Raw genomic sequence first — 26,381 nt, forward strand, 5'->3', positions numbered from 1 at the left:
GTGCACTGACGGTGTGGTTTTGTGGTTGTTTTTGTGGTTGTGTGTGTGGTTGTGTGTGTGTGTTTCTGTGTGTGTGTGTGGTTGTGTGTGTGTGTGTGTGTTTCTGTGTGTGTGTGTGTGTTTCTGTGTGTGTGTGGTTGTGTGTGTGTGGTTGTGTGTGTGTGGTTGTGTGTGTGTGGTTGTGTGTGTGTTTCTGTGTGTGTGTGGTTGTGTGTGTGGTTGTGTGTGTGGTTGTGTGTGTGGTTGTGTGTGTGTGGTTGTGTGTGTGTGGTTGTGTGTGTGGTGTGTGCGTGTGTGGTTGTGTGTGTGGTTGTGTGTATGTGGTTATGTATGTTGTGTTTGTGGTTGTGTGTGTGTGGTTATTGCATGTGTGGTTATTGTGCGTGGTTGTATGTGTGGTTGTGTGGATGTGTGTGGTTGTGTGTGGTTGTGTGTGTGATTGTGTGTGTGATTGTGTGTGTGATTGTGTGTGTGTGGTTGTGTGTGTGTGGTTGTGTGTGTGTGGTTGTGTGTGTGTGGTTGTGTGTGTGTGGTTGTGTGTGTGTGGTTGTGTGTGTGTGGCTGTGTGAGTGTGGCTGTGTGAGTGTGGCTGTGTGAGTGTGGCTGTGTGAGTGTGGCTGTGTGAGTGTGGCTGTGCGAGTGTGGCTGTGCGAGTGTGGCTGTGCGAGTGTGGCTGTGCGAGTGTGGCTGTGTGAGTGTGGCTGTGTGAGTGTGGCTGTGTGAGTGTGGCTGTGTGAGTGTGGCTGTGTGAGTGTGGCTGTGAGTGTGGCTGTGTGTGGCTGAGTGTGGCTGAGTGTGGCTGTGTGTGTGGCTGTGTGTGTGGCTGTGTGTGTGGCTGTGTGTGTGGCTGTGTGTGTGGCTGTGTGTGTGGCTGTGGTTGAATGTGTGGTTGTGTGTGTAGTTGTGTGTGTGTGTGTGGTTGTGTGTGCGGTTGTGTGTGCGGTTGTGTGTGCGGTTGTGTGTGCGGTTGTGTGTGCGGTTGTGTGTGCGGTTGTGTGTGCGGTTGTGTGTGCAGTTGTGTGTGCAGTTGTGTGTGCGGTTGTGTGTGCGGTTGTGTGTGCGGTTGTGTGTGCGGTTGTGTGTGCGGTTGTGTGTGTGGTTGTGTGTGTGGTTGTGTATGTGGTTGTGGGGGTGGTTGTGTGTAAGTGGTTGTGTGTGTGTGGTTGGGTGTGTTTGTGTGTGTGGTTGGGTGTGTTTGTGTGTGTGGTTGGGTGTGTTTGTGTGTGTGGTTGGGTGTGTTTGTGTGTGTGGTTGGGTGTGTTTGTGTGTGTGGTTGGGTGTGTTTGCGTGTGTTTGCGTGTGTGGTTGTGCGTGTGGTTGTGCGTGTGGCTGTGAGTGTGGCTGTGAGTGTGGCTGTGAGTGTGGCTGTGAGTGTGGCTGTGAGTGTGGCTGTGAGTGTGGCTGTGAGTGTGGCTGTGAGTGTGGCTGTGAGTGTGGCTGTGAGTGTGGCTGTGAGTGTGGCTGTGAGTGTGGCTGTGAGTGTGGCTGTGTGTGTGGTTGAATGTGTGGTTGTGTGTGTAGTTGTGTGTGCGGTTGTGTGTGCGGTTGTGTGTGCGGTTGTGTGTGCGGTTGTGTGTGCGGTTGTGTGTGCGGTTGTGTGTGCGGTTGTGGGGGTGGTTGTGTGTAAGTGGTTGTGTGTAAGTGGTTGTGTGTGTGTGTGGTTGGGTGTGTTTGTGGGTGTGATTGTGTGTGTGATTGTGTGTGTGTGTGTGTTTGTGCGTGTGTTTGTGCGTGTGGTTGTGCGTGTGGTTGTGCGTGTGGTTGTGGGTGTGGTTGTGCGTGTGGTTGTGCGTGTGGTTGTGCGTGTGGTTGTGCGTGTGGTTGTGCGTGTGGGTGTGGTTGTGGTTGTGGGTGTGGTTGTGGGTGTGGTTGTGGGTGTGGTTGTGCGCGTGGTTGTGGGTGTGGTTGTGGGTGTGGTTTTGTGTTTGTGGTTGTGTGTTTGTGGTTGTGTGTGGTTTTGTGTGTGTGGTTGTGTGTGGGTGTGGTTGTGTGTTTGTAAGTGTGGTTTTGTGTGGTTGTGCGTGTGTGTGTAGTTGTGCGTGTGGCTGTGCGTGTGGCTGTGCGTGTGTGGCTGTGCATGTGTGGCTGTGCGTGTGTGGCGGTGTGTGTGTGGCTGTGTGTGTGTGGCTGTGTGTGTGTGGCTGTGTGTGTGTGGCTGTGTGTGTGGCTGTGTGTGTGGTTGTAGTGTGTGTGGTTGTAGTGTGTGTGGTTGTAGTGTGTGTGGTTGTAGTGTGTGTGGTTGTAGTGTGTGTGGTTGTAGTGTGTGTGGTTGTAGTGTGTGTGGTTGTAGTGTGTGTGTGTGTCTGTAGGTATGTGGTTGTGTGTCAGAGAGGGGGAGTCCTATGTAAAGTGGGCGTTTTATACCCCTGGGCAATGTGCCAGTACCGCCCACGTCATGCTAGTTTTCGCAGTGTGGGACGGGATGGAGACCAGGACTTCGTATTGTTGTCCGTGCACAGGAGCACGAGTTGTAGAACCCAAGACAGCAAGCTTTCTTGTGAAATCCGAAGGCATTGGCCTTTTGGTACAGGCTCCTCTTAGTGCTTCGCTTTCCACTGGTGATCTGGCCTTTCGTTGTACTACACCACCCTCTGTGTACCCCCGAATTAAGTCTCGGATGTGAGGCATTCAGGAATGTCGCCGAGGCCTGAAGCTGCTGAGAGGGGTGCTCATACCCTCCATTGCATTGGGGAAAGAAGCTTCTTCCCTGCATGCCTGGGATGTGGTGTGTGTGTACGGTTAGGTTGTGTGCGCAGCTCTCTGCAGGTACAGTAACTCGCCATCTGTCCTAACAATTAATCATGTGCTGCCTTCCTGCTCGGAGCTCCGGCTGCTTTCCTCCGTTCTGAATGCATCGCCTGGCCACAGACATGTCTGTCATTCTTACGCACATGCACAAAACATAACACTGACCTGTTTACCTACATGCAATTAGTCTAGATAGGATTTAACTACAGCGCACAAGATAATTATTCAGAGCTTCCTAATTTGAAGGCTTTTGTTGCAGGAAATATGTGTTTCAAACGTATTTCAATAGATCAGTGGATTATATCCTTTTAACTGCCCTTAGGAATTTATACAGCTTCTGCTGAATGTGTGGGTCGTGTGCAGCATGCACGGTTGCGACTGCCACCACAACATACACGGATTCAAAGGCATCCAAAACTCGTGAAATGTGTCCAGTCGATGTTTTGTTGAACATGCTCTTTTGCCAGTGACTCATTTGCTTGCAAATGCACGGTATGCAAAGGCACCCAAATGGCTGTACGTCTTTTCAGCAACCATCCCAAGTGACAGCGGTCCATAAGCCTTCTTCTGCAGACCGCCAGCTGTATGTACAGGGCTTGCCAGGGTGCAGATTTTGAGATTTCGAAGGTAGCCTTTAGAAATGTGGGTATAGTGACAAATTCATTTGGATTTGTATGGATTAGACAGTACTTGTGTCCTGTTTGGACTGTAACATATAACATATTTCCCTTTAATATGGATACAGTGTACTTTGCTATTTTATACCCATCTAAGCTGCTGTCGCTCAGTTTCAATATGCTGCATGAAAGAAGCCAACGCTCGTTCTGCTTGAGATCAGTTTGGTACCAAACTTAGTTTACAATCACGTTTTACAACATGTATGGACTACCCAGCCTTTTATCCTTGTAGTGTCGATAACGCGATCACCTGTTTTAGTTGATTAATACTTTATGCGCTGAAAAGAGGCATGGTTAAAATTTAACACAGGGCCATTGTGCAGAGTCACTCAGTGATTCATCTTTATTTTGCTTATATGCTTTAAAACTTCAGCACCAAAGCAGTTCATAAAAGCACAAGTAATTTTCTGCTGGGTACAAGCACAGCGTGCGACGTACTTTGAGACTGAGGCTGCTCTGTGGTGGGGGAGAGGGATGGGCAGATGTGAGAGGCATCATGACAACAAAGGATGTACGAGCACAGCGAGCGACGTACTTTGAGCCTGAGGCTGCTCTGTGGTGGGGGAGAGGGAGGGGCAGGTGTGAGAGGCGCCATGACAACAAAGGATGCTGGAAAAGTAGATTGCAGGAAAATCGGATGGCCGCACGTGCACTCATGCTTGTAGACAGCAAGCAAAGACTGGGTAGAACTTTTGAGATCCCCTTTAAAAAACAAGAGGTATTCTTGAGTCGTAGAAGTGAGCACTAGCAGTGGTCAATCCTGGGTAAAATAAGGGACTGGGGCACAATTTTTAGGTCATCTGGCAGAAGAAAGGGTATACTCTTTCCAAGGATCCGTGAATAATGAAAACGAGAGGCCAGAGCCTTGGTGGCCTGCCGGAAAGGTAAGGGAGCCCTCCAACGTCACCCCTTTGGCACTAGACAGACAGGAGCAGTCGCTCAGCATTGCCAGATATTTGCGACTGTCTCGTGGGCGCGATCTTCAGCGAATCACCCTTTTAGCTCTGGTCCCAACTCCTCCTCATGCTCATTCACTCCTGGTAGGAATCAGTCATAATGAGGGTACTAGGCTGGTGGACTCCACAACCCGAGACACCCATCTCCACAGGTTCACTGCGATAAGCGCCTGGGACTGGCATGAATGTGTGACACAGGCAGGCGCATACAACGTATCCACCAATGAATGCCTGGAGGCGGGAGGGAGGGTGTGGGGGGGAGGGGTGGAGCAACACACGCTAAGAGGAAAAACACACATGACCAATGCATGCCCACGGAAGACATTAGGACATGCCTATCCCCGAAGTCTTTCCAGACAATGTCGACAAAAGGCTGCTGAAGTTACATAAATGCCCACACAAATGTTTTATGAATATCTAAAAGGGAAAACAAATCACATTCCTTCAGAGAGAGGCTACTTGAGGTCTTGTGGCAGGGAGCCCGAGTGCCCCAGAACGGCAAATGGAATAACACCACACAAGGGAGACCGGGAGCATAACCACTCCCCCTCCCCCTCCCTTCACTCCCGCGCCCACCAGTCGCCCTCCCCCTCCACTGGCACCCTGTCAGAAACAGGCCGATGCACTCACTTCAGATGTCTGATTCAATCCCTGCAGCCAAAGAATATACTGCATTGAGTTGGCTCGTCTATTTACAGCGCCTTAAAATTTAAGACAAGGACTCCCGCTTAATTAACTTTCTCACTTAACGGTTGCTCCTTTGGAATAAGTACATTCTTGAGATTGAGAATATTAAAGTAAAACGTGCAGGTCCCTGACTAACGACAACAAAGTGAAAGTCTATTACAACAGTAAATCAGTCTATTGTCAGTAACATATGGAACACTAAAATAAACTATGTATACCCTTTGTGTAAGTCCATAGCCAACGTATGCAAAGCAACACAAGTTAACCTTAGTTAAAGCAGAAGAAAGCCTACAATTGCGGACTGGAGGAGGGGTCGTGGCCCAATTTTACTGCGAGGATTAATGACACAGGGTAAACTAAAGAGCAGATGGTAACAGGATGATCAGTAAAGAGAGAAGGATAAGTACAAGACCGAGAGTAGGAAGGAGAGATGTGAGAAAAGAGAGACCAAGCAGAGATTTGTATTAAAGCTGGGCACGAACACACTAAGCAAGAGAAAGCTCTGCTCCATATACAAGAGGTGGGAGAGAGGAGTTGTGATCACTTTCGGGACCACTTTGATGTTCTCAGTGGCTGCGCGGCTCACTGTGAATATCAAAGCGGCCGAGAAAGTGACCACGGAGGCTGACAAATAGTGCGCGCGCCCGGTGCACATGCACTGTACCCGATCCGACTGCAGCCTTTGGGAGCACTTTTAAAAGCCCCTTACTTAATATCTCGCAGAGCATCGCTTACGCGATAGCTAGGCGAGACCGAAAAAATGCCACAATAGCCGAAGGTAGGACTTCAGAATACTGATAAAAACACTAGAATGTTGACCAAATCTGAAGTCTGAATAAGATGGTTTGACACAGCTGAGGCAATCCTGACTTTATGAACCAGTCGTCCAGATATTGCAAGACACCCATGTCCATTCTCCTTAGCTTTACAGTAACAAGAGCCATCACTCTGGTGAAGAAATATGTGACAAAGGAAAAAAACGCAAACTTGTAATGGTTTTCTCCTACCATAGAAAACAAGAAGTGCCTGTGATATTAGGATTAGGATATGAAATAGGCATCCTGCAGGCACAAGGATACCATAGAACCCATCTGGTTTCAGGCCAACACCACATGTGCCAAAGAATGCAACTCAAACTTTTTATTTATTTATTTATTTATTTTTTGGCATTTGTACAGCGCTCTGTTACCCGTAGGTGTCCTGGCGCTCTAAAAACTCTATAGGCGCAGTCGATTAAAGCTTAATTAGTGAACAGCCAGGTCTTAAGAGCTCTCCTAAAGGCCATGAGATCCGTCATCTTTCTAAGAGCCGGGGGTAGGGCATTCCAGGCCTTGGCTGCTCCCAGCACAAAGCTTCTGCCTCCCCACCGTACTTTCCTAATGCGAGGAACTGCAATCAGCCCGGCGTTACTAGATCTAAGGTGCCTTGTCGGGAGATACCAGAAAAAATACTGTCGGAGAAATGATGGCCCAAGGCCTCGCAAGGCCTTAAACACCAGGCAGAGTGCTTTAAACAAGATCCGCTTTCGCACCGGGACCCAGTGAAGTTTAGCTAGCTCCTGGGAAATGGGGGCATACTTTGGGAGGCCCGTAATAAGCCGAGCCGCAGCATTTTGTTGGACCTGCAATTTGTTTAGTATGCCCTGTTGAGCATTAAGAAACAGACTGTTACAGTAATCCAACCGAGATAATACCAGCGTGGTGACTACTGTTTTTTTCCCACTTTCTGGAATAAATGGCAGGATCTTTCGGATGGATTTGAGCAAAAAGGAAATTGAGGAAGACAATGCATTAACCTACGGTCGGAAGGTAAGCTGGTCATCGACCAGCACCCCAAACTTCTTAACTTTAGGCACAGGAGTGGGGGCATTCCCCATCTGCACAGGCCACCAGTTTGGACTAAAAAAGTTGACATTTGAGCCAAACACTATAACTTCCGTTTTGGCCGACCTCATTTAAGGCAGTTTGCAGTCCTAAAATTGCCTGGCTACACCTTCCTCCTTCCCTGGAAACAGTGACACCACAATCTGGGTGTCGTCAGCATAAGAGGTAAGTTCAAAGCCAAATGCCCGAATTACTGGGGCCAGAGAGCGAACGTATAAATTGAACAGAGTGGGGCTTAAGGACGTACCCTGCGGAACCCCACAGGGTAGAGCGAAAGGTTTAGATTCGAATTCCCCCAGCACCACACTCTGAACTCTGTTGGAAAGCAATGCCTTTAAGATGTTAAATGCATTTCCTTATACTCCACAGGCCTTCAAACGGTCCAACAGTATCATGTGGTGGACCGTATCGAAGGCCGCGGAAAGGTCCAACAGTACCAACGCGGCCCTTCCCCCAGCATCGGTCACTGCTATGATCTCTTCCGTTGTTTTAATTAGCGCAGATTCTGTGCTATGGCTAGCTCTAAAACCGTGTTGAGACCGGTCCAGTGCCTGAGTAGCCATAAGGAACTTGCTCCATTGGAGATTCATCACCTTCTCTATTAATTTAGCTGGTAAGGGGAGTCTCGCTATAGGGCGATAATTATTCGGATCCCTGATATCCAGATTGTTTTTTTTTTTTTTTTTTAATAAGGGCAAAATTGAGGCTCGTTTCCAGCATGACGGAAAATCTCCTGTCCTGAATATATTATTAAACAGGGCTACCAATGATGTAACTATAGGAACTGGGGCCAGCTTAATCACAGCCACCGGGCATGGATCAGATGGGGAGCCTGACCTTGCCACTTGAAGCAAGCCCATATTTCCTTCAACATTTACCGGCGAGAAACACTCAAGTTTTGCCCCTGAGCTAGCCTCCGCTGAATATACTGGACTATTCACCGGACCGTTCACAGTGTCTAAACCAGTGAAGGCCTTGAAAATAGTCTCTACTTTATCTGAGAAAAATGGGGCTAATTCCTCACATAGCTCGGGGCTAGCGCGTGTGGCCGCCGTTGTCGGGGCAGACAGACAGGAGACCGTTCTAAAGAATTCCTTCGCCGAATTTTTGGCCAGGCTGATGCGTTCTGTGAAGTATTCTTGTTTCGCCGTCAACACCGATTTTTTATAGTGTAACAGGCTATGTTTGAGTAACCTTTTATCCGATTCTTTGCGCCAGACCCTTTCCAATCTTTTACACCCTAGTTTCTGCTTTCTAAGTGCCTCAGAAAACCAGGGCGCAGAGGGCTGGGACCTGGCTGGGAGGCGGAGTTTGGGTGGAGCGAGGGTGGCACAGGCCTTTTCAATCCACCTTGTATAGGCCCCCGCCGCCACCTCAACCTCTAGAGGGAGAGCCTTTTTAGAGGAAACCAAAAGGTCCTCAAGCGCTCCCCCCTCTATCTTATTCCAGGCCCTGCAGGTCCTGGCAGATTTAGACGATCGACATGAGCTTTGAGGGCTCAACCCTGAGATAGAGAACAAGACTACCGTATGGTCTGACCAAGTAACCGGTATGGATTTTGTAAACTCTAAAGTTGGATGGTTAGAAAAAATACCATTCAAGGTGTGGCCCACATTGTGGGTAGGTCCCTTCAGCAATTGTTTTAAGTCCGCACCATCCATCAGCTCAATTAATGCTTTAGTATCAGGTTTTCCAAATGAAAATTAAAATCCCCCAGTACTGTGAAGGCATTAGTACACAAACCTTCCTCCAGTATACTACCCACGGAACTAAGAAAAGTGTTTTTAGGACCAGGAGGTCCATACACTAAACATCCTCTAAAGGAGTGGTGATTAAAAAGGGTAAAGTTAAATGCCATCGCTTCACACCTGTCCAAAATTAAGGGTTGAAAATAAACATTAAGGGAATTATGATAAATTACAGCCAAACCTCCTCCACTTCTCAGTGGTCTATCCCTCGTGTAACTAAGATACCCTGGTGGGGTGGCCTTAACTAATTCCGGGCCAGAGGCCGCATCTGTCCATGATTCTGTCACAAAGGCAATATTGATGTTTCCATCCTGAATTAGCTCAGCGCATTCAAGACTGTGTTTAACCAGCGACCTGGCGTTCAGGAGGATGCAACTCAGATTTTCCACTCCTCCCTCCCCTACTCCTTTATTAGGTTTCGCACTGCGAACCGATCGCGAACCGATCGTCGCTGCGAAACTCTATTGTAATCGTTTCTGCTTTCAAGGAGTCAAGGGAGACAGGAGACAAGTGATGTGCACGCGCGCGTAAACGGATCAGGTCAAGCGCGCGCTTCCTGTCTCCCATGGCTCCTTGGAAGCACACACACACGCACGCACACACACACACACACACACACATACATACATACATACAACCCCCCCGCCGCGCATACACACACTCACACACATAGAGAACCCCCCCCGCCGCGCATCCGCACACACAGAGAACCCCCTGCCGCCGCGCATACACACACGCACGCACACACACACAGAGAACCCCGCAGCCGCACATACACACACACGCACGCACACACACACATACATACAGAACTCCGCCCCCCCCTGGCGCTTACACACACACATCCCCTACCTCGGCGTGTCTTCTCATCACAGCTTGTTTTAGCTTGTTTTTGAGCTTGTTCGCTCCCTGTGGACTTTTCTCTGGCTTTCCTGCCCAGCAAGCCACTATTGCCGAGTCAGCTTGCTCGTCAGCAGGGCCAGCGCCGTTCCCCTGGCAACGTGCAGCGTGCCTCTCCTTCAGGCACGTCCCACGGTGTTCTCCGATGACATGGCAGAAAACAGGAACGCAGGAAAGCAGGCAAGCAGTCGAGGCGATAATGACGACTGCAGATTTAAGAAACGGTAGTTGGAGGCACACTCTGAAGCTAGGATTTTCGCTAAGGGGTAAGACCAATGTCACTGAGGTATATGTAGTATATGATGTTACTGCCTGTGTTGGGGGAGTGTATGGCTGCTACTAGCAGATTTCTTCTCTTTGAGCTACCAATTTTGCCGAACTTGCTGGGTTGCGGGGCTGCCGGTCTGTTGAATTATTGATTGATTGTTGATCTGTCAATCCGTGGGGCACGCTTACCACTCTATCTGCACCTTTTCTAAGGTTGAATGACTTGGGCGACCAGTACCGTCACTTTTCTGCCCGTTTCGCCTTACTGACAGCCACTGCCACTAATCGTTTTATTAATGTTTCGCGCCGTTTGTGCTGGTTTCTGTCAGGCTATCGAGCTGTTGCCCTAATCACCATAGCGCAGATGAAGGAAAATGCATATATCTCTAGCGCACCGTTTTTAAAAATCTTTTTAAAATCTTTTCACTTGTACTTAGTCCGCTCTTACTATCGGTAATCTTACCGAGCCGCACATCATCTAGCGCTGTATCTGTAGCAGTAGGGTACTCACGGTTACATGGCTGCAAGACTGGTGCGGCCTGAAGCCCAAAACTCGTCTCAAGCTCTGGAAGCAGTTAAGGGCCAGAGGTTCCCCACAAGACTCACGTAGGTTCAGCCCCCAAAATCCCGAAGCACTCTACCAGCATCCGTCGGCATCCACTGACATCCACGGGCAGACAAGTGGAAACTTAGACAAGTAGCGGATTGCTAAAATTCAGGGCCTCAGGAATTGTCTCAGTCTTCTCTCCCGAATTACTTTTCTTTTCCCTTCTTGATGCGTGTAGTGATGATTCTCGGTTATCCCCCTCAGCTCGGCTCAACACTTTGGCTCTTGGCTCTCCTGGCTCTCCTTGCTCCCGCACAGTCTCGCCCCAGACTAAGGCTTTTCAATGCCCACAAGTTCTGCTCCTCAACTTAGGAGCACCTTAGCCAGCTCTAATCTACAGTCGTGTTCGTCCCGCTTTCCTTCTGTCTGTCTTTTTTTCGAGCGGCAATAGCGGGACAATAGTGGATCTGGATTAATTACCACTATACACCATGCTCACAGCTCGCTGACATGGTCACAGCTTGATCACAGCTCCTATACCAGATCGATAATCCTAGCCAAAACTCTCAGGCTCACGGAGCAAGCATTTTCGGCGACCTTTCACACCGACGCCATCTTGCCTCTCACTAATAAGCATTTGCAATGAAATTGGTCTCACATTGCCATTGTAAATGACAATGTCTTTTATCTAGGAGTTTTGCTGACCTGCAAGTGGTGCATAAACGCACTTTGTACTTGTAGTCCTTGCTTTTGAGTAGCAAGGTTGGCAGTAAAAGAGGCGTAGTTACTGCCAGCCTTGCTTCGCATAAGCAATGACTATAAGTACAAAGTGCTTGTTTATGCACACCTTGCAGGTTTGCAAAACACAAATAAAAGGCATTGCCATTTACAATGCCAATAGCTCCAACTCTCGCAAATGCGCAACCTATTGCATTGAAAAAGCTTGTTATTATTTGATAGGGCCTGAGCAAGAGACATTTGAATGGCTGGAATAGGTCTCTTGCAGCTTAGGCAGGCACAGGGGCTTGTCGGTAATCCCTTCTCAATTTCTAGAATAATACAGTTGGTTGTTCTCCCAGTTACATTTATCTTTTTTAGTGTTTCTGCATCATAAGTAATATTGGACAACTTCCAACTTGTGTCACTACCAGGGGTCCTGGCTCTAGGCGCGGGCCAGACGCGGACGGGCGCAGACGGGCTTGCCTTTGGCGCGCGTCCACTGCGCGCATCTACTGCGCGTTCGTGCCAGCCCTGTTTTTAAATGTCTCCGGGGTGGAAGGCTAGAGCGCTAACCCTGGACCACCTCAAAATGGTGTCCGTCTGGGTAGCTGCTCGAGTCTAATCACTCCCTTCAGTGTCTGAATCACACCAAGGAAGCCCTCGTAACCCCCAACACCGGGTAAGTTATGTAATTAAAAATAGTCCGGTCACAATCACCCTCCGAAGTGCATTTTAAAAACTGCGATTTTCGAGATGATTTCCCAGATTGGGAGGTGCAGTAAATAGCGCAAAATGAACAATTAAAATCAGGCAGGTCACTGACTGTGCTTTTCCTCTCCCGGCTCATGCCTCAGGAGCTTACAGGGTTGCACGTTTGCGCCAGCCCTGTTTTTAACTGTCTCCGGGGTGGAAGGCTAGAGCGCTAACCCTGGACCACCACAAAATGGCGTCCGTCCGGGTAACTGCTCGAGTCTAATCACTCCCTTCAGTGTTTGAATCACACCAAGGAAGCCCTCGTATCCCCCAACACCGGGTAAGTTATGCAATTAAAAATAGTCTTAGTAATATTTCTTAGTAAAGTGCTGGGGAAGCTAAGACTCCAAAATCAGACAGAGCCCACCATCTTTTTGAGACCATAAAACAGTGAGAACAACATTCCAGGCCTTTCTTCTCATCTGACTACTTTTCTACTGCATCTCTGTGAGGGACAAACAACACTCTCCTTCATCGGGATGGTGGTTTACAGAGACTTAGGAGAAACTAACAAAATAAACATGGGGAAAAGATGGGGAAGTCAGGAAAGGAAAGGTATAACTTTCTTGAACTATCTGTAAGACTCAAAGGTCCAATGTATTACTCTTGCATCATTCCAGAAACAGTGACTTTCCCAACAAATATGACTGTGCACCTTCAAGATCAAACCAAAGAAGCTTGTGGTAGCGAGGGCAGTCAAAGAGACTGAATTATGCAGCTGGTGCTGCATTACTCTTACAAGACCTGTAGTTCTGTACTGATGAAATTGCCTGGCAGGCAAAACCAGCTCTGCATACATCTGACTGCATTCTCGACGCCTCGTGTCTTCGGGCTCGACGGTTTCTAATCGTCGACTTGGAGGAGAATGCTGCACAGGCTTCACAGTCCCTGGCTTCGTGTTCAGGTGATAAATAGAGGTTGCACACCTCGTGTAAGTCCTTGTGTGGGAACTTAGCACCACACGTTGGACATTTCTTGAATGGAGTCCTTTCCATGGACTCCGGGCTGGACTACGTCGAGATAGGCCTCCCGGTCTGGTTGACGTAGAAGTTGTAAATTTTTGTTGTTGACGTCGAAGCGCGTCGAAATGGAACAGAAGTCGCACTCTATAACAATACCGTCGAATTGGAAAGGGGATACGCGCCGAATATAACTTTTTTCTCGAAGTCGATCCGGAGCGCTTCGATCCTCATCCGAACCCGATGGCGGAAAAAAACAATCTAAGGATGGAGCCGATGCGCATGCGCACTAGCACCCAAGGGAGGAGTCATCATTCTTGTGACTACAAAAGACTTCTCCAAGAGAAAAACAAGTGCAATCATCCGAGCCCAACACCAGATGGCGATCTATTCATAAATGTACCATCTGCAGCCCATATACCTCGAACTACTATTTCCTGCTCTGCTTAAAGCATGGAGCTTGCCACAAAATACAGTTTCTCACCATTGAACAGGCATATCCATCAGGTTTGCCTGAACATACAAAGAAACCTATGGATAACACATCGACACATGCCATTTGATCACCACTCCAGTGCTCATTGAATGGACTACTGCATCTGTAGTGTACAGCCCGTTTTTTAAAGACATGATCCAGCACATCCTTGACCAGAAAACAGCCAAATCATGTGGTCTGGCAGGCTGATAGTTGAGAAATCATCAATTTCACATTTGGATTTAGTAATTCATCCGACAAGATGAATTTTTAAAGATCTGCAACAGATTGTCAGTGGCAATGAACTTGTGGCCCACTGCTCAAAACGCTTTGAGACACTTTTTGGGGGAGCAGTTGGATAGGAGTTGGGTTTACGTTTCTCAGAGTATGCCTGGACAACTAAATCTCCAGTGGTAGATGTGCTGACAAACAAATCGAGGTCTTCAGAGGCAGGCATATGACACCTTACCACCAGCCAAGAGGCAAGCAGCAATGAAACATGTTTTCCACTCACTGGCGTTATCCCATAGGACCTTGTTAAGGGGCAGCAGTGTCTCAGCTACATTCATTGTAAACTGGAGAATTATGTTACCAAGATGGATTTGCCCTCCACTAATGGCAAGGGAATCTCTACAATTTCAGTCACCTTTTAAATAAAACAAAAAAAAGTATGATAAATAAAATCATGAGGAGAAGGACAAGCCATGCCAGGCTCATTTGAAGTGTCAAGGTAAACCGCATATTTGAGTTTATCAAGCAATCTGGTAACCATTTACTATGTAGCCAGCAAGTTCTCCGTCTCACTGTTGTAATCTTTTCTGTGTGGGAAATCTGATGCACGGGCAAGGAATCTGAATTGAACAGGGCTTTCATATAGGCAAACCTTTGGAATCAGGGAAGATGTTAAGCAAATGGTTGAGCATCAAATGCTGTGCCACATTTCCTAGCTGTGGTTAAAACGTGTTCAGTTCAGCAGGATTGCAGGGGCATTCAAGTGGAAGTTGGGTCAGTGAACAACCACAACAGCGTGACACCTCTCTTACCACTGTTTAAGAGCTGTTTTTTGGCGCAGAAGCTTGTACTGGGGCCGCAGCTGCCAAAAAGAACAGTGGTCAAATATCACAACTACAAAGTGGCTGCAGGCGGGCACAAAAGAGAAGAGCAGTAGTCTTTAAAATGTCAAGCACCGCTTACCTAAATTCTGTAACTCTTCAGCAAAATGAACAGGAAATTATATTTTCAACTTTTTAAGAACTGCAACTGGCTCAGAAGAATCAACTACACGCTGGGGAATGGGCGCCAGGAAAGCTTCTAAAAAGGAGGTATTTTTTTCTGGAGAAGGATGAGGACCTCTGGTACTTCGGTTTCTACTGTCAATGGGAATATCTGTCCTCACAATCATTCTGCTTGTGAGAAAATGTAATTAAAGGTGAGAAGGAAGGAGTAGTTTCCGTCCTGTAAGGAGTAGTTTCTGTCCTGTAACTCCAGTTCTGTAGTAGGGGTATCTCTGTTATAGTCATAATCTAGTGAATAGTCCCGCCCATGTGCGTGGACCCCGGAGCAATCAAAAATAATCTCTTAAATTGTCAAAAAATGCAGAACTGCACAGACACTTAAGAGAGAATTTAAAGACAGATAATGCAGCCTATATCCACAGGCTACACTGTCCAGTACTTCAACTAGAAATTCCACCAAAAATCCACAAACAGCACAGCCTGTCCAGGTTTCTCCACATAGAAACACTTGCTTTTACCAGCAAAACCCTCAGGAATGATAGAGAGGAAGGAGTGGACAGCCAAGCCCCATAGGCTGCCATTGTGTGGCTCAGAACAGGATACTGTGCCTTTAAGAGAACCTTCCAGTACTCTCTCAGTATCCCAGAATGCACAGCAGGTCCCTTTTTCTTTCAGTTCTTTTTGAAGGAGTAACATGCCAGACCTGTAGCATTCCTTACATGAATCTCTCTCTCCACCGGGGAGGAGGGCGGGCGCTTATGACTATAACAGAGATACCCCTACTACATAACTGGAGTTACAGGACAGAAACTACACCTTCTGTAGTAGGGAATCTCTGTGTATAGTCATAATCTAGTGAATAGAATGGCAAGCCCATCCCCACACCAAAGCGGCAGTGGAGAAAAGAGAAATAGCACCACTACTGTGCGAACAGATTTCGCAGCGAAGCCTGCCCAACCTGAGCATCGTCCTGGCATCAGTGTCCAGACAGTAATGCTTAGCAAAGGTATGGACCGACTTCCAGGTGGCCGCCTTGCAGATTTCTGTAATTGGAACATTACGTAGCAAAGCAGTCGTGGCAGCTTTGCCCCTGGTGGAATGAGCCTTAGGCTTACCCCCTAAGGTCTTATTAGCCTTCTGGTAACACAATTGTATACAGGACACAATCCACCTGGAGATGGACTGTTTTGAGGTAGCAAGACCGGTCCTGACTGATCCATAATTGATAAACAATTGGCTGACCTATGAATATCTTTGGTTTAATCCAGATAAAATTTCAACACCCTCCTAACATCCAGGGAATGCAGAGACCTTTCCGCTGGAGATGAAGGATTCTGAAAAAACATAGGTAAAGTTATGGTCTGGTTAACATGGAAATCAGATATAACCTTTGGAAGAAATTTAGGGTGAGTACGCATAACAACCTTAGCAGCATGAAATACAGTATAAGGTTCTTGGCAACACAAAGCCTTAATTTCACTCACCCTGCGGGCCGATGTAATGGCCACGAGGAACGCCGCCTTCCAGGACAGGTGCTGCAACGAAGCCTTATGGATAGGTTCAAAAGGCTCCTTCATTAATCTGGACAGCACCATTTCAATTCCCATGAAGGCAAAGGAAGCCGGACAGGAGGGAACACCTTCTTCAAGCCTTCCAAAAAATCCTTGATCACAGGGATCTGGAAGAAGGAAGTCTGTGAAGGGCACTTCCTGTAGGCAGTCAGCGCAGCAAGGTGAACCTTAATGGAATGGACATTAAGGCCAGACTGCGCAAAATGTAGAAGTTACGGAAGGATGACATCTTCCTTACATGTCGTTGGGTCATAGTTCTTTGACTTGCACCAGATGCAAAAACGTTTCCACTTGTAAGCATAGGAAGTCCGAGTGGAAGGTCGCTTAGCCTCCTTCAGTATGTCCATACAATCTTCTGGTAGATTCAAATGGCCATGTTGCACTATCTCAGGAGCCATGCCGCCAAACTCAAGAGAGGTTGGGGTGCACCATCTGCCCCTCGAACTTCGTGAGAATGTCCGGCCAGCACGGCAGCCGAATGTGAGGAAGGAGAGACCGGTGAAGCAGGTCCGTGAACCACCACTGCCTGGGCCATTCTGGGGCAATCAGGATCATCCGCGCCCTGGACTGGGACAGCTTGATGAGCACCGCCGGAATCAGGGGAATGGGTGGAAAAGCATACAGAAAGCTGTTCGACCAGTTGATCCATAACGCATTCCCCAGCGTCCCCTGCTGGTAGTACCTGGAGGCGAAGTCTCGGCATTTGCTGTTTTCGGCGGTGGCGAACAGATCTACGTCTGGAGTCTCCCACCTTGCGAAGACTTCTCCTAGTACTTCGTCGTTTAGAACCCATTCGTGGTTTTCCTGAATCAGTCTGCTCAGTGCGTCCGCCTGAAAATTCTGCACACCTGGCAGATGGGTAGCCGTTATCGTCAGTCCTCTGGCTAGAAGCCAACGCCAGATCGCCTGCGCCTCCTGCGACAGAGTGCGCGATCTCGAGCCCCCCCTGCTTGTTGAGGTAATACATTGTGGTCGTATTGTCCGTCTGTACAAGCAGCGAGTTGGTCTGGAAGGACGGATGAAAGGCCTTCAGTGCCAAGTGAACAGCTCTGAGTTCCAGGAAGTTGATGTGGTATGTGGACTCCGCCTGGGACCACGTTCCTTGTATCTGTAAGTCTCCGGAGTGCGCCCCCCGGCCGTGGAGAGACGCATCCGTCACGATAGTCTGTGTGGGAATGTCCTTGTGGAAGGGAACCCCTCTGAGGAGATTCTCCGCCGAACACCACCACTTCAGAGACTGAAGAGCATGCAGAGACAGTCGAATCTTGTCGTCCCAAGACCCTTTCCTCTGATCCCACTGATCCTCCATGCACTCCTGCAATGGTCTCATGTGCAGCCGTGCGTGAAGCGTGAGGAAGATACAAGAGGCCATCGACCCCAGTAGAGAAGACACCGTCCTCACTGTTGTAGATGGAGCGGTCATAAGAGCCTGAGCCTTCCGAAGGAGTGATAATCGTCTCTCCTCCGAAGGAGACACGCTTGCTGGCGGCGTATTGATGGATGCTCCCAAGTACTGTATGCACTGGACCGGAGTTGGGACAGACTTGGACATGTTGATGTGCAACCCCAGCTTGTTCAAGAGAACGCACGTCTTCTGGGAGTGCGCTTGAGCTTCCGAAAAGGAGGAGGCCTTGATCAACCAATCGTCCAGGTACGGGTAGACAAACACCTTGTTCTTTCTCAGGTGTGCAGCTACCACTGCCACGCACTTCGAGAAAGTCCTGGGTGCAGACTTCAGCCCGAATGGCAGTACTGTGTACTGATAATGATTGGCGCCGACTTGGAATCGCAGGAACTTCGTGTGTTTGTGTGCAATGGGCACATGGACGTACGCATCCTGTATAGCACATAGCCAGTCTCCCTGTTGCAGCTGAGGGTAAATCTGATGCAACGACAGCATGCAAAACTTCTCTCTGCGAATCCACTTGTTTGCTTGTCGCAAATCCAGAATGGGCCTGAACTCGTTATTGTCCTTCTTGCGAACCAGAAAGAACCGTGAGTACAGACCTCTTCCCCTTTGAGACAGAGGTACGTCTTCTATCACCCTTTTCCTTAACAGGGTATCGGCCTTCGCCTGGAGCTCGCGCAGCTGAAACTGCAAGCTGACCGGTGGAATTGCTGAAGGCGGGCTGGTGAACCGAAGACTGTATCCATTGCAAACAATATTCAGCACCCACTTGTCCTGAGTAATTTTTCTCCACTCTGCCAGAAAAAAATTGAATGCTTCCACCCACCGGAGCGGGTAACGGATGTAGGGGGAAGTAACCACTCAGGGCCGAGACCCAGCCGGGCCTTTGTTCGCTGCTGCGCACTGCTGGTCGCCTCTGCCCTTCTGGCGCTTCTGGAAGGACCTCCGAACTGCTGCTGCTGTTGTTGCTGCTATCCTGAGGTCTGCCCACGCTCTCTGCCCTGCGCCCCAAACCGTCTCTGGAATGGGCGGTAGGTGGTCTTCTCCTTGGGCTTCTCCAACCAGACAGCCATCAGGGTCTCGGCCTCCGCCTTCATGCGGGCCATCTCTTCATCCGCATGCTTGCCAAACAGGGTTCCCCCCGAGAAAGGCAGATTGGCCACCCGCTGCTGAGCCTCTGGCTTGAGCGATGTAAGTCGAAGCCAAGTGTGGCGTCGTTGGTTGACACCATGACAGTACCCATGTGCCGCCAGAAGAGACATCAGCAGCCGCGCTGATGAGTTGGTTCGACACCAGCATCCCCTCCTTCAGAAAGTCCTCTTTCTTCTCTCGAGGAAGGAGCTCAGGGAATTGGTGGAGGGACACCCATAGGGCACGATTGCATCGCCCTAGCAAAGCAGCGGCACTAGCCGCCTTCATTGCAGTAGATGCCGTCCCACAGACCTTTCTACCTGCCGAGTCTATCCAGCGGCTCTCCTTATCAGGAGGTACCGTAGAGGACGGGGTGGTGGCATGCTGCTTCCTATCCGCCGTCACTATGACAGAGTCCGGTGTCGGATCCATCCGAAGTAAAGCCGGGTCAGAATCCGGGGCCCGGTACTTCTTAAGGAGCCTGGAGGGAGCAGCCTTCGTCACCGCGGGAGTGAGAAACAACTCCTCGGCGGGCTCTGCCAAGCCTGGTACTAGAGGCAGCAATGGTCGGGACAGGTGCTTTTTATGGAGCATTTAGAAAATCACAGACATCGTGGGTGTAGGCACCGTCACCGTGATGCCCAACTTAGCTGCACCCCGCAGCAGAACATCCTGGAATGTGACGATGTCGTCTACCGGCGACACCCTCGTCCCAGGGGATTCCGACAGTCAGTGAGTAGTCTCTAGTCCCAGAAGAGTCCATGCGGGACCGTGATCTGCACCTCATGAGATGAGGGAAGGCAGATGATGCACACCTCGTGTGGGTCCGACTTGGCCTTTTTCCTCGAACACTCTGGGCATTTGTCAAACAAAGCAAGCATTTTGACAAATAAGAGAGTGCTCAGAAACAAACACAAGGAAGAAAGCACCAAAGTACTTCAAATGAAAGCACTAAATACTAGAAAAAGTGAAACAAAATCACCAAATAAACCCTTAATAGGGAGAGCTCAATGCTCCAGGGTCCTGCTAGCAGGAGCCGGAAAAAAGAACTGAAAGTAAAAGGGACCTGCTCTGCATTCTGGGATACTGAGAGAGTTCTGGAAGGTTCTCTTAAAGGCAAAGTATCCTGTTCTGAGCCACATAATGGCAGCCTATGGGGCTTGTCTGTCCACTCCTTCCTCTCTATCATTCCTGAGGGTTTTGCTGGTAAAAGCAAGTGTTTCTATGTGGAGAAACCTGGACAGGCTGTGCTGTTTGTGGATTTTTGGTGGAATTTCTAGTTGAAGTACAGGACAGTGTAACCTGTGGATATAGGCTGCATTATCTGTCTTTAAATTCTCTCTTAAGTGTCTGTGCAGTTCTGCATTTTTTGACAACTTAAGAGATTATTTTTGATTGCTCCGGGGTCCACGCACATGGGCGGGACTATTCACTAGATTATGACTATACACAGAGATCCCCTACTACAGAACAGGTATGAAAAAGCCTGCCTCCTTAACTGCTTTGAAGTGCATTAAGGTGCATGTCTCACATTTGGACAAGTGCTGTAGTCCTAGGCAGAATGAATACTTACTGAGAGGGCATAAATTGGAAATATATTGCCTGCATTAAAGACAGGCTAAACCCCAATCAATTTTTGTGGCTACATGTTTCAGCTCAACAGTACAAGTAATCAGTGACTGGAAAATCCAGTATACTCATATTTAGGAAAAAACATCAGCTCAGGAAGGAAAGAGCTTCAAATCGGCATATAAAGAGGGGAGTAAAAATAAATAAATAATTAAGAGACATCTGCGCACAACTTCAGTGGCTCTGTGTCTCACAACCAGTGAAAAAGCAATGCCACAGTTAGTGCTTGGTCAGCAACCCCTAGTGCGACGGGTAGTTATTACTAAGACAAGAGGTTGCTGGTCCAGTGTGAGCCTGGAGGATATTTAAGAGGATCAATCTGAGGGAAGAAGTACAAATGAGAAACTTGCATTTTGATGAGATAAAAAAATACTATGGGCATCTTACAGTTCCACTTACTCATAATAATCTGCAGCTTGTTGCAAAGCAGCCTTTACTTCCTCTGGAAATTCACCTGGGTCATTACTTCCATTACATCCAATATGTTTTCCCTTAGAGTGGTACACATTTCCAAGATTATATAGTGCTCGTGCTTCTCCAACCTAGAAATAGATGAACAAATGATACAGCATTTTTAAACCAGTCTAAACTGAACTAACACTCAATTGATTTCAGACGAATAGGGCTTTTCATAATGGATAAACTCATTTTTAATTATTTTGTGCTGCAACTGGATGCTGTATCGATTTCCCCCCCAATTACTTTTTGTATTTGAGTTCTTATGGAGTGCAGACTATCTCAAAGTATACAGAAGCATTTTATTGTAGTGAGTAAGATAACATGATAATAAAATAAGCAAAGGAAAACATCAAAAACGTTTAGGAGTTACAGGATAACAACTGAACAAGATGAACAAGTTACTTGCCTTCTGTAATACTCTTTCTGCTGGGCACACTTAATCACAGATTCCTCACCTTTAGAAAATCCCCATTCGTCAAACTGGATTCCAAGAACTTCAACAGCAGTGCTCATGTGTGGCAGTAGCTGGTGTAGTGCAGCTCTGCATTTGCTTTGTACCACCCTACCAGTGACATAGCAGAACCCCATGTAAGCGCCACCCTGGCGCATTAAAGTCAGTTTCTGGTCTCATTCATTTTTTGAATCCTTAGATGTGGAGGAAACAACAATGGTTGAAAACAGTGTGCCAATCTCCAGCTTTGGAACTATTTAGATGTTAAGGAGACCACTTCACATAACAGGGAGGTCGGAGGGCAGTGAGGAATCTATGGTTAGCTAGAGTGCCTATCAGGCAGTGCCTTACCAAAGACAAATAACTTGCTCTTCTGATGGATACTTCTAACAAACATTTCTTATCTTTAGAATAGATACAAAAGCAGTACCTCCCAAGGATGAACGGTCTGGAAAATGGACTCAGACCAAAAAGTTCTGCAGTACTGAGCGAGCAAAATGGCCTTTTCGTCAGACCTGGCGGTCAAGGCAGTTTAGTGTTTCACAAACATAAATACCAACACTCAAGTCACAGTTTGGCAGATATCAAGAAAGGGTAATCCTCCTGCCCTGAGATCCAGGTATTTTTGTCTGACGTGAGTAAGGCGCTGTCCTCTATGTTGGGGTCTGACATTAAGGTAAGCGTTCTCTCGATTTTTTTTGGCTGTGAAGACTCACTTGCAGGGTATACAGAAGACAAGTCAAGGCTGTTTTTTTATTCTATGCTACTAGCACGTAGAGAAATTTGTAAGCAGTGGATATCGGTCTCCCCTCCCAGGTTTTCTGACTGGTTGTCTTCATTAAAGTATGTGGCCAGTCTGGATATGAAGGTTTTTAAAAAGCATAATTTTTGGTGTCTGGTTTTCGAGTGGTGTGAGCAACAAACAAATGTTGATATCCAATGATTATGCCCTATCTGCCTAGTACGGCTGGTCTGTTGGGTCTCCTTTCCTGCTTTCCCAATTTGTGCTTCGGCTCATGAGGGATGGCAGAGTAGTGATAGCAAGGGAGTCGAGGCTGTAAGACTAAGCTTCTTTTAACAAGGGCGGATACAACTTCGAAGCTGGTGTCTCCTTTCTCCTCTCCCCGTTTCCAGCACAAATGTACACAAGGGCATGATTTTCTCCATTACACTGGTGCACGTGGAATGGGTTTCCTTTTTTCTCTTGAAGAGGCAAAGGAGGATAAAAAAAAAAAAAAATACCAACACCCAAGTCGCAGTTTGGCAGATATCAAGAAAGGGAAATCCTCCTGCCAATGCAGTAGGAGCATCCTAGGCCAAAGTGAAATGGGCTCTCTGACCTTCCGGGGTCCCATGTTGCAGCTTGTCAGGCATAAAGAACAGGAACACACAACCTCGCATAACTATTCCACCCCCCTCCACTCTATTACTTAAGGAACATGTAAAGAGATTTATGAACAGGAAGATGTTCTGTTGTTCCAGACACCTCCAGAGGCACAGCGCCTAGGACTGCACTCAAACCTACTTGTTGCAGTGCTACATGGCATTAATGTTGTCTGTGAGAACCTCCGCTAGTTTTCATTTGATGTACAGCAGGAAAGCTGGGTCGCCTAAAGCTCCAGCAGATCTAGCGCCAGCTCTCTGCCAGAAACCAGAGTCCACAGATTTCCACCTCCCCATGTTGCCCAACCCCTCATCAAGCAGCAACAAGTCTGTCCCAAATATGAGCTCTGGATGAGTACGGGAGAGCAGCCTGCTACTGCTAAAAACAGCATCAGACAGCCAGCACTACATATCCATAGCGGGCTCCCTTTTGAGACCTGTAAGGAGTCAGCGAAGCAGTCCTAATGCTGAGCCCACTGGGATTTACTTAAGGGTCTATTGCAGGGATTGCATGTGCTACCTGGCGGTGTGACAAGAAGGATGCACAAGAGTAAGAGGCCTCAAAGTGATCCTCACCGAGATCCAGGACAGATCCCAAAACATCAGACCATGCCATGAATGTCTGGACTCGCTGATGTGGCAAAATGATTTTGACCACTACTGTGTCCAGGACTGCTCTAATGAATGGAAGCGTCTGTGTACGGCTCAAGTGGGACTTCAGATTATTGATGGGGAAACACAATGATAAGTGTTTGTCCATCTGCTGGAGGTGGTACACGACTAACTAGCTGCGGAAGGCAAGTTCAATGCAGACAGAGGTAAGTGAATATGTGTACTCTCAACCTCCAAAGGATGAAGGCAACCATAGGGATCCCTATAGTGAACATCTGAGGGGAACTGATAAGGCCCACAGGGAACACAGCAAATTGAAAGCATTGCAAAGCCACCTTAAACAGCAGGGAACGCAAGAAGCATATATCCTGGATCCAAGGCCGCTAGGATTTAAGCAACCATGAGCATTCTGAATTTGGCCGTCTGCAGAAAGGCAGTCAATGGAAAAGGTCCAGATGAGAGAGGCCAGACGCCCTAGTTTCTTTTTTTCAGGACAAGAAAGTAACATTAATTACGCTCTCCTCCTGTCTCTCTTTCTACCTATTCTATGGCACCTTTAAAGAGTAAGAGTTTAGCCTCTAAGTCAGGCTGGTCAAGCGCTCCTCCAATATTCGTTCTGGCGTGGGAGGAAGACGGTGCTGGAAGAAAATGAAAGGTAGGGCATAGCCAATTTGAATGAACTGTCAGACCCATTTGTCAATGGTAATGGATCTCCAGCTAGGGAGGAAATGTTTAATTCTTCCTCCCACTGGCCTGACATGATTCACTGAGGAGAAACTGAAATGGCTTGGCAGTAGGGGGGAGGAGGAACTACTGACCCAGTTGTCCTGTACGGTGTCTTGGGGTGCCGTGGCCACGAAAAGACTACACTCTCTCTACGAGAGTGGAGTTTGTACTAATCATAGGGCTTTGAGATCAAGCCTGGTGCAAGAGTCAGGAACCAGGCAACATGTCTGTGGCATTTGCAGCGCCGAGGTAGCGTGGGATGGGCAAGATCACATCTGCGGCAATCCGGAAGGTGCATGTGGGAAGGAGAGTGCATGGCGGATCTTTGAATCAGAAATCAGCGTAGTGCATTTCACTTGAAAACACCAGGGGAGCCCCTTTTTTGATTAATCGAGTAGAGGTCCACCTGTAGACGGTTCAAGGTTTATTCTTTCAGTGCTACTCTAAAAATTGGGACAAAGAACCAACCCTCGTCCTCTTTCTCCAGAATGCTAGTACACGGAGAAACTGGTTTAGAGATACCAGATGGCTTTGTCACCTGGACACAACTTTTCCACACCAGGGCACCCTGTAAAATATGTTGGTGTACTGGTATGTTCGTCCGATCGTTTAAGTAAATCGATACGTAGCTTCCATGAGGCACTTCTTAATTGAAAGCACCAAACAATAAATCTTATACTATTCAGACACCCCAGGATATAGCGGCATGTATTATCAAATTTAGCGGCACAAATATGGAAATTTAGAGGCATTTTTGTAACCTGGGATATGGAGCAGAGGAAGAAGCCCACAGGTGAAGGCTGTTATCCCTTGGGAATGCATTTGCTTTAGTATAGGATCTGAGAAGCCCATCAAAGATGGCCTGGTAACATCCCATAGGAAATGGCATTCCAGAACCTACCTTAGTGAAATTAAATATTTGCCTAAGATCACACAATTTCAGCATGGAAGCCACGATTTTATCCAGATTGTCTGGCTTTACTCTAAACAAATCAGCAAGTAAGAGGGTACCTATTTGTCTGTCCTTATGTTAATACTTTGTTTTTAGTTTTAACCTCCTAGTGCATTCTTCTGTGGTTTTTTAAATTATAGCTCCAACTTGACCCGAAGGTATTGAAGCGCTTCACATGCGCACCAGTCACACTACACAATTACAACACAAACACATGCATCGTTTATAGGCATAGGGAGATTAAGGGATTTGCCCAGAATCACAGGATGACTAGCCACAATCTCCAAGTGTATTAAAGAAAATCTAACTCAGCAACTGTCTAAACTGGTTAACTTCCTGGAAGATATGCTCTCTGCCCTGTCTGCCACACAGGGAAGTCTAATACCTACTTTGACACAAGTGCTTCCAGCACACTTGCCCATAGTCCTCCTTGTTCCTCTATTCCAATCTATGACCTCATTCAGCCACCTGACCCCACTCAAAGCACTCACACTGTGCTAAAGTCCACCCAATACCTTCTGGTGACCCAATTCCTCCACCTCCTTCAACTATTCCACATCTCCCTAAATTATCCCATACCCCTAAACCTCACCATTTCCATAAACATTCCAAACCAGTAGACCCAAGCTCTGCCCCCATAAAAGTCTTCAAATCCCCAGCTAGGCCCAAAAAGGAAAATGCTACTTACCAGTATGCATCTGTTCTTGGCATGTAGAGCTGCAGATTCTCACACTTAGCATTAGATCGCCATCTGGTGTTGGGCTCGGATGTTTGCAGGTTGTTGTTGTCTTGGAAGAAGTCTTTGTAGTCACAAGATCGGTGACTCCTCCCTTGAACGATCGTGCGCATGGGCATCGACTCCATCCTTACATTGTTTTTCGCCATGACGGGAAATGGAGTTAGTAGAAAGGAAAAAAAGATGTCCGTGTGTATATCTAAATAAGATAGAACTGGAACAGATACAGGTCCTGGGGAGGCGGGTGGGCGTGTGAGAATCTGCAGCTCTACATGCAAAGAACAGATGCATACTGGTAAGTAGCATTTTCCGCTCGAGGCATATGAGCTGCAGATCTCACACTTAGCATTGACTATACAGTAGTATCTCCCCTAGCGGTGGTCACCTGTATCAGTTGCAGTAGTTTGAAAGAGAGCTTTAATGTAATGTAATGTGATGTAAAGCATCTTTTATACCGCGCTACTGTCGCTCCAAGGAGCATCTAGGCGCCAACAGAATGACCCAGTGAGGTAACAATGGTCCGACTGCCAATGTTGACTAATCCCACTTTCACACTAGAGCTCTAGCTATGGTGTCCTGTAGCTTAAAGATCCAGGTTTTTAGTTCTTTTCGAAATTCCGTTTCCATCTCTAGTGCCCGAAGGTGAGGGGGAAGAGTATTCCAGGCTTTTGACCCTAGGACTGGTAAAGATTTACCCCCTCTCAGGCTAAGTCTGAAGGATGGAACAGACAGCAGATTAGCGTTTGAGGAACGCAGGTTACGCGTTGG

The 26,381-nt window shown here is 47.7% G+C and overlaps 1 protein-coding gene across 4 annotated transcripts in view; it reads right to left on the reverse strand.

Moving 5' to 3' along the window:
* Window positions 1–26,381, reverse strand: part of GPSM2 (G protein signaling modulator 2) — a 409,855-nt gene that overhangs the window by 248,652 nt on the left and 134,822 nt on the right. For all 4 annotated transcript variants that reach the window (XM_078668278.1, XM_078668286.1, XM_078668295.1 and 1 more), the window contains one exon: window positions 20,694–20,836. In XM_078668278.1, coding sequence (XP_078524404.1) covers window positions 20,694–20,836 — 143 coding nt within the window. The remainder of the gene's footprint in view (window positions 1–20,693; window positions 20,837–26,381) is intronic.

Source organism: Lissotriton helveticus, chromosome 1_2 (genome assembly GCF_964261635.1).
Source record: "Lissotriton helveticus chromosome 1_2, aLisHel1.1, whole genome shotgun sequence".
In the NCBI taxonomy this organism is placed as follows: Eukaryota; Metazoa; Chordata; class Amphibia; order Caudata; family Salamandridae; genus Lissotriton; species Lissotriton helveticus.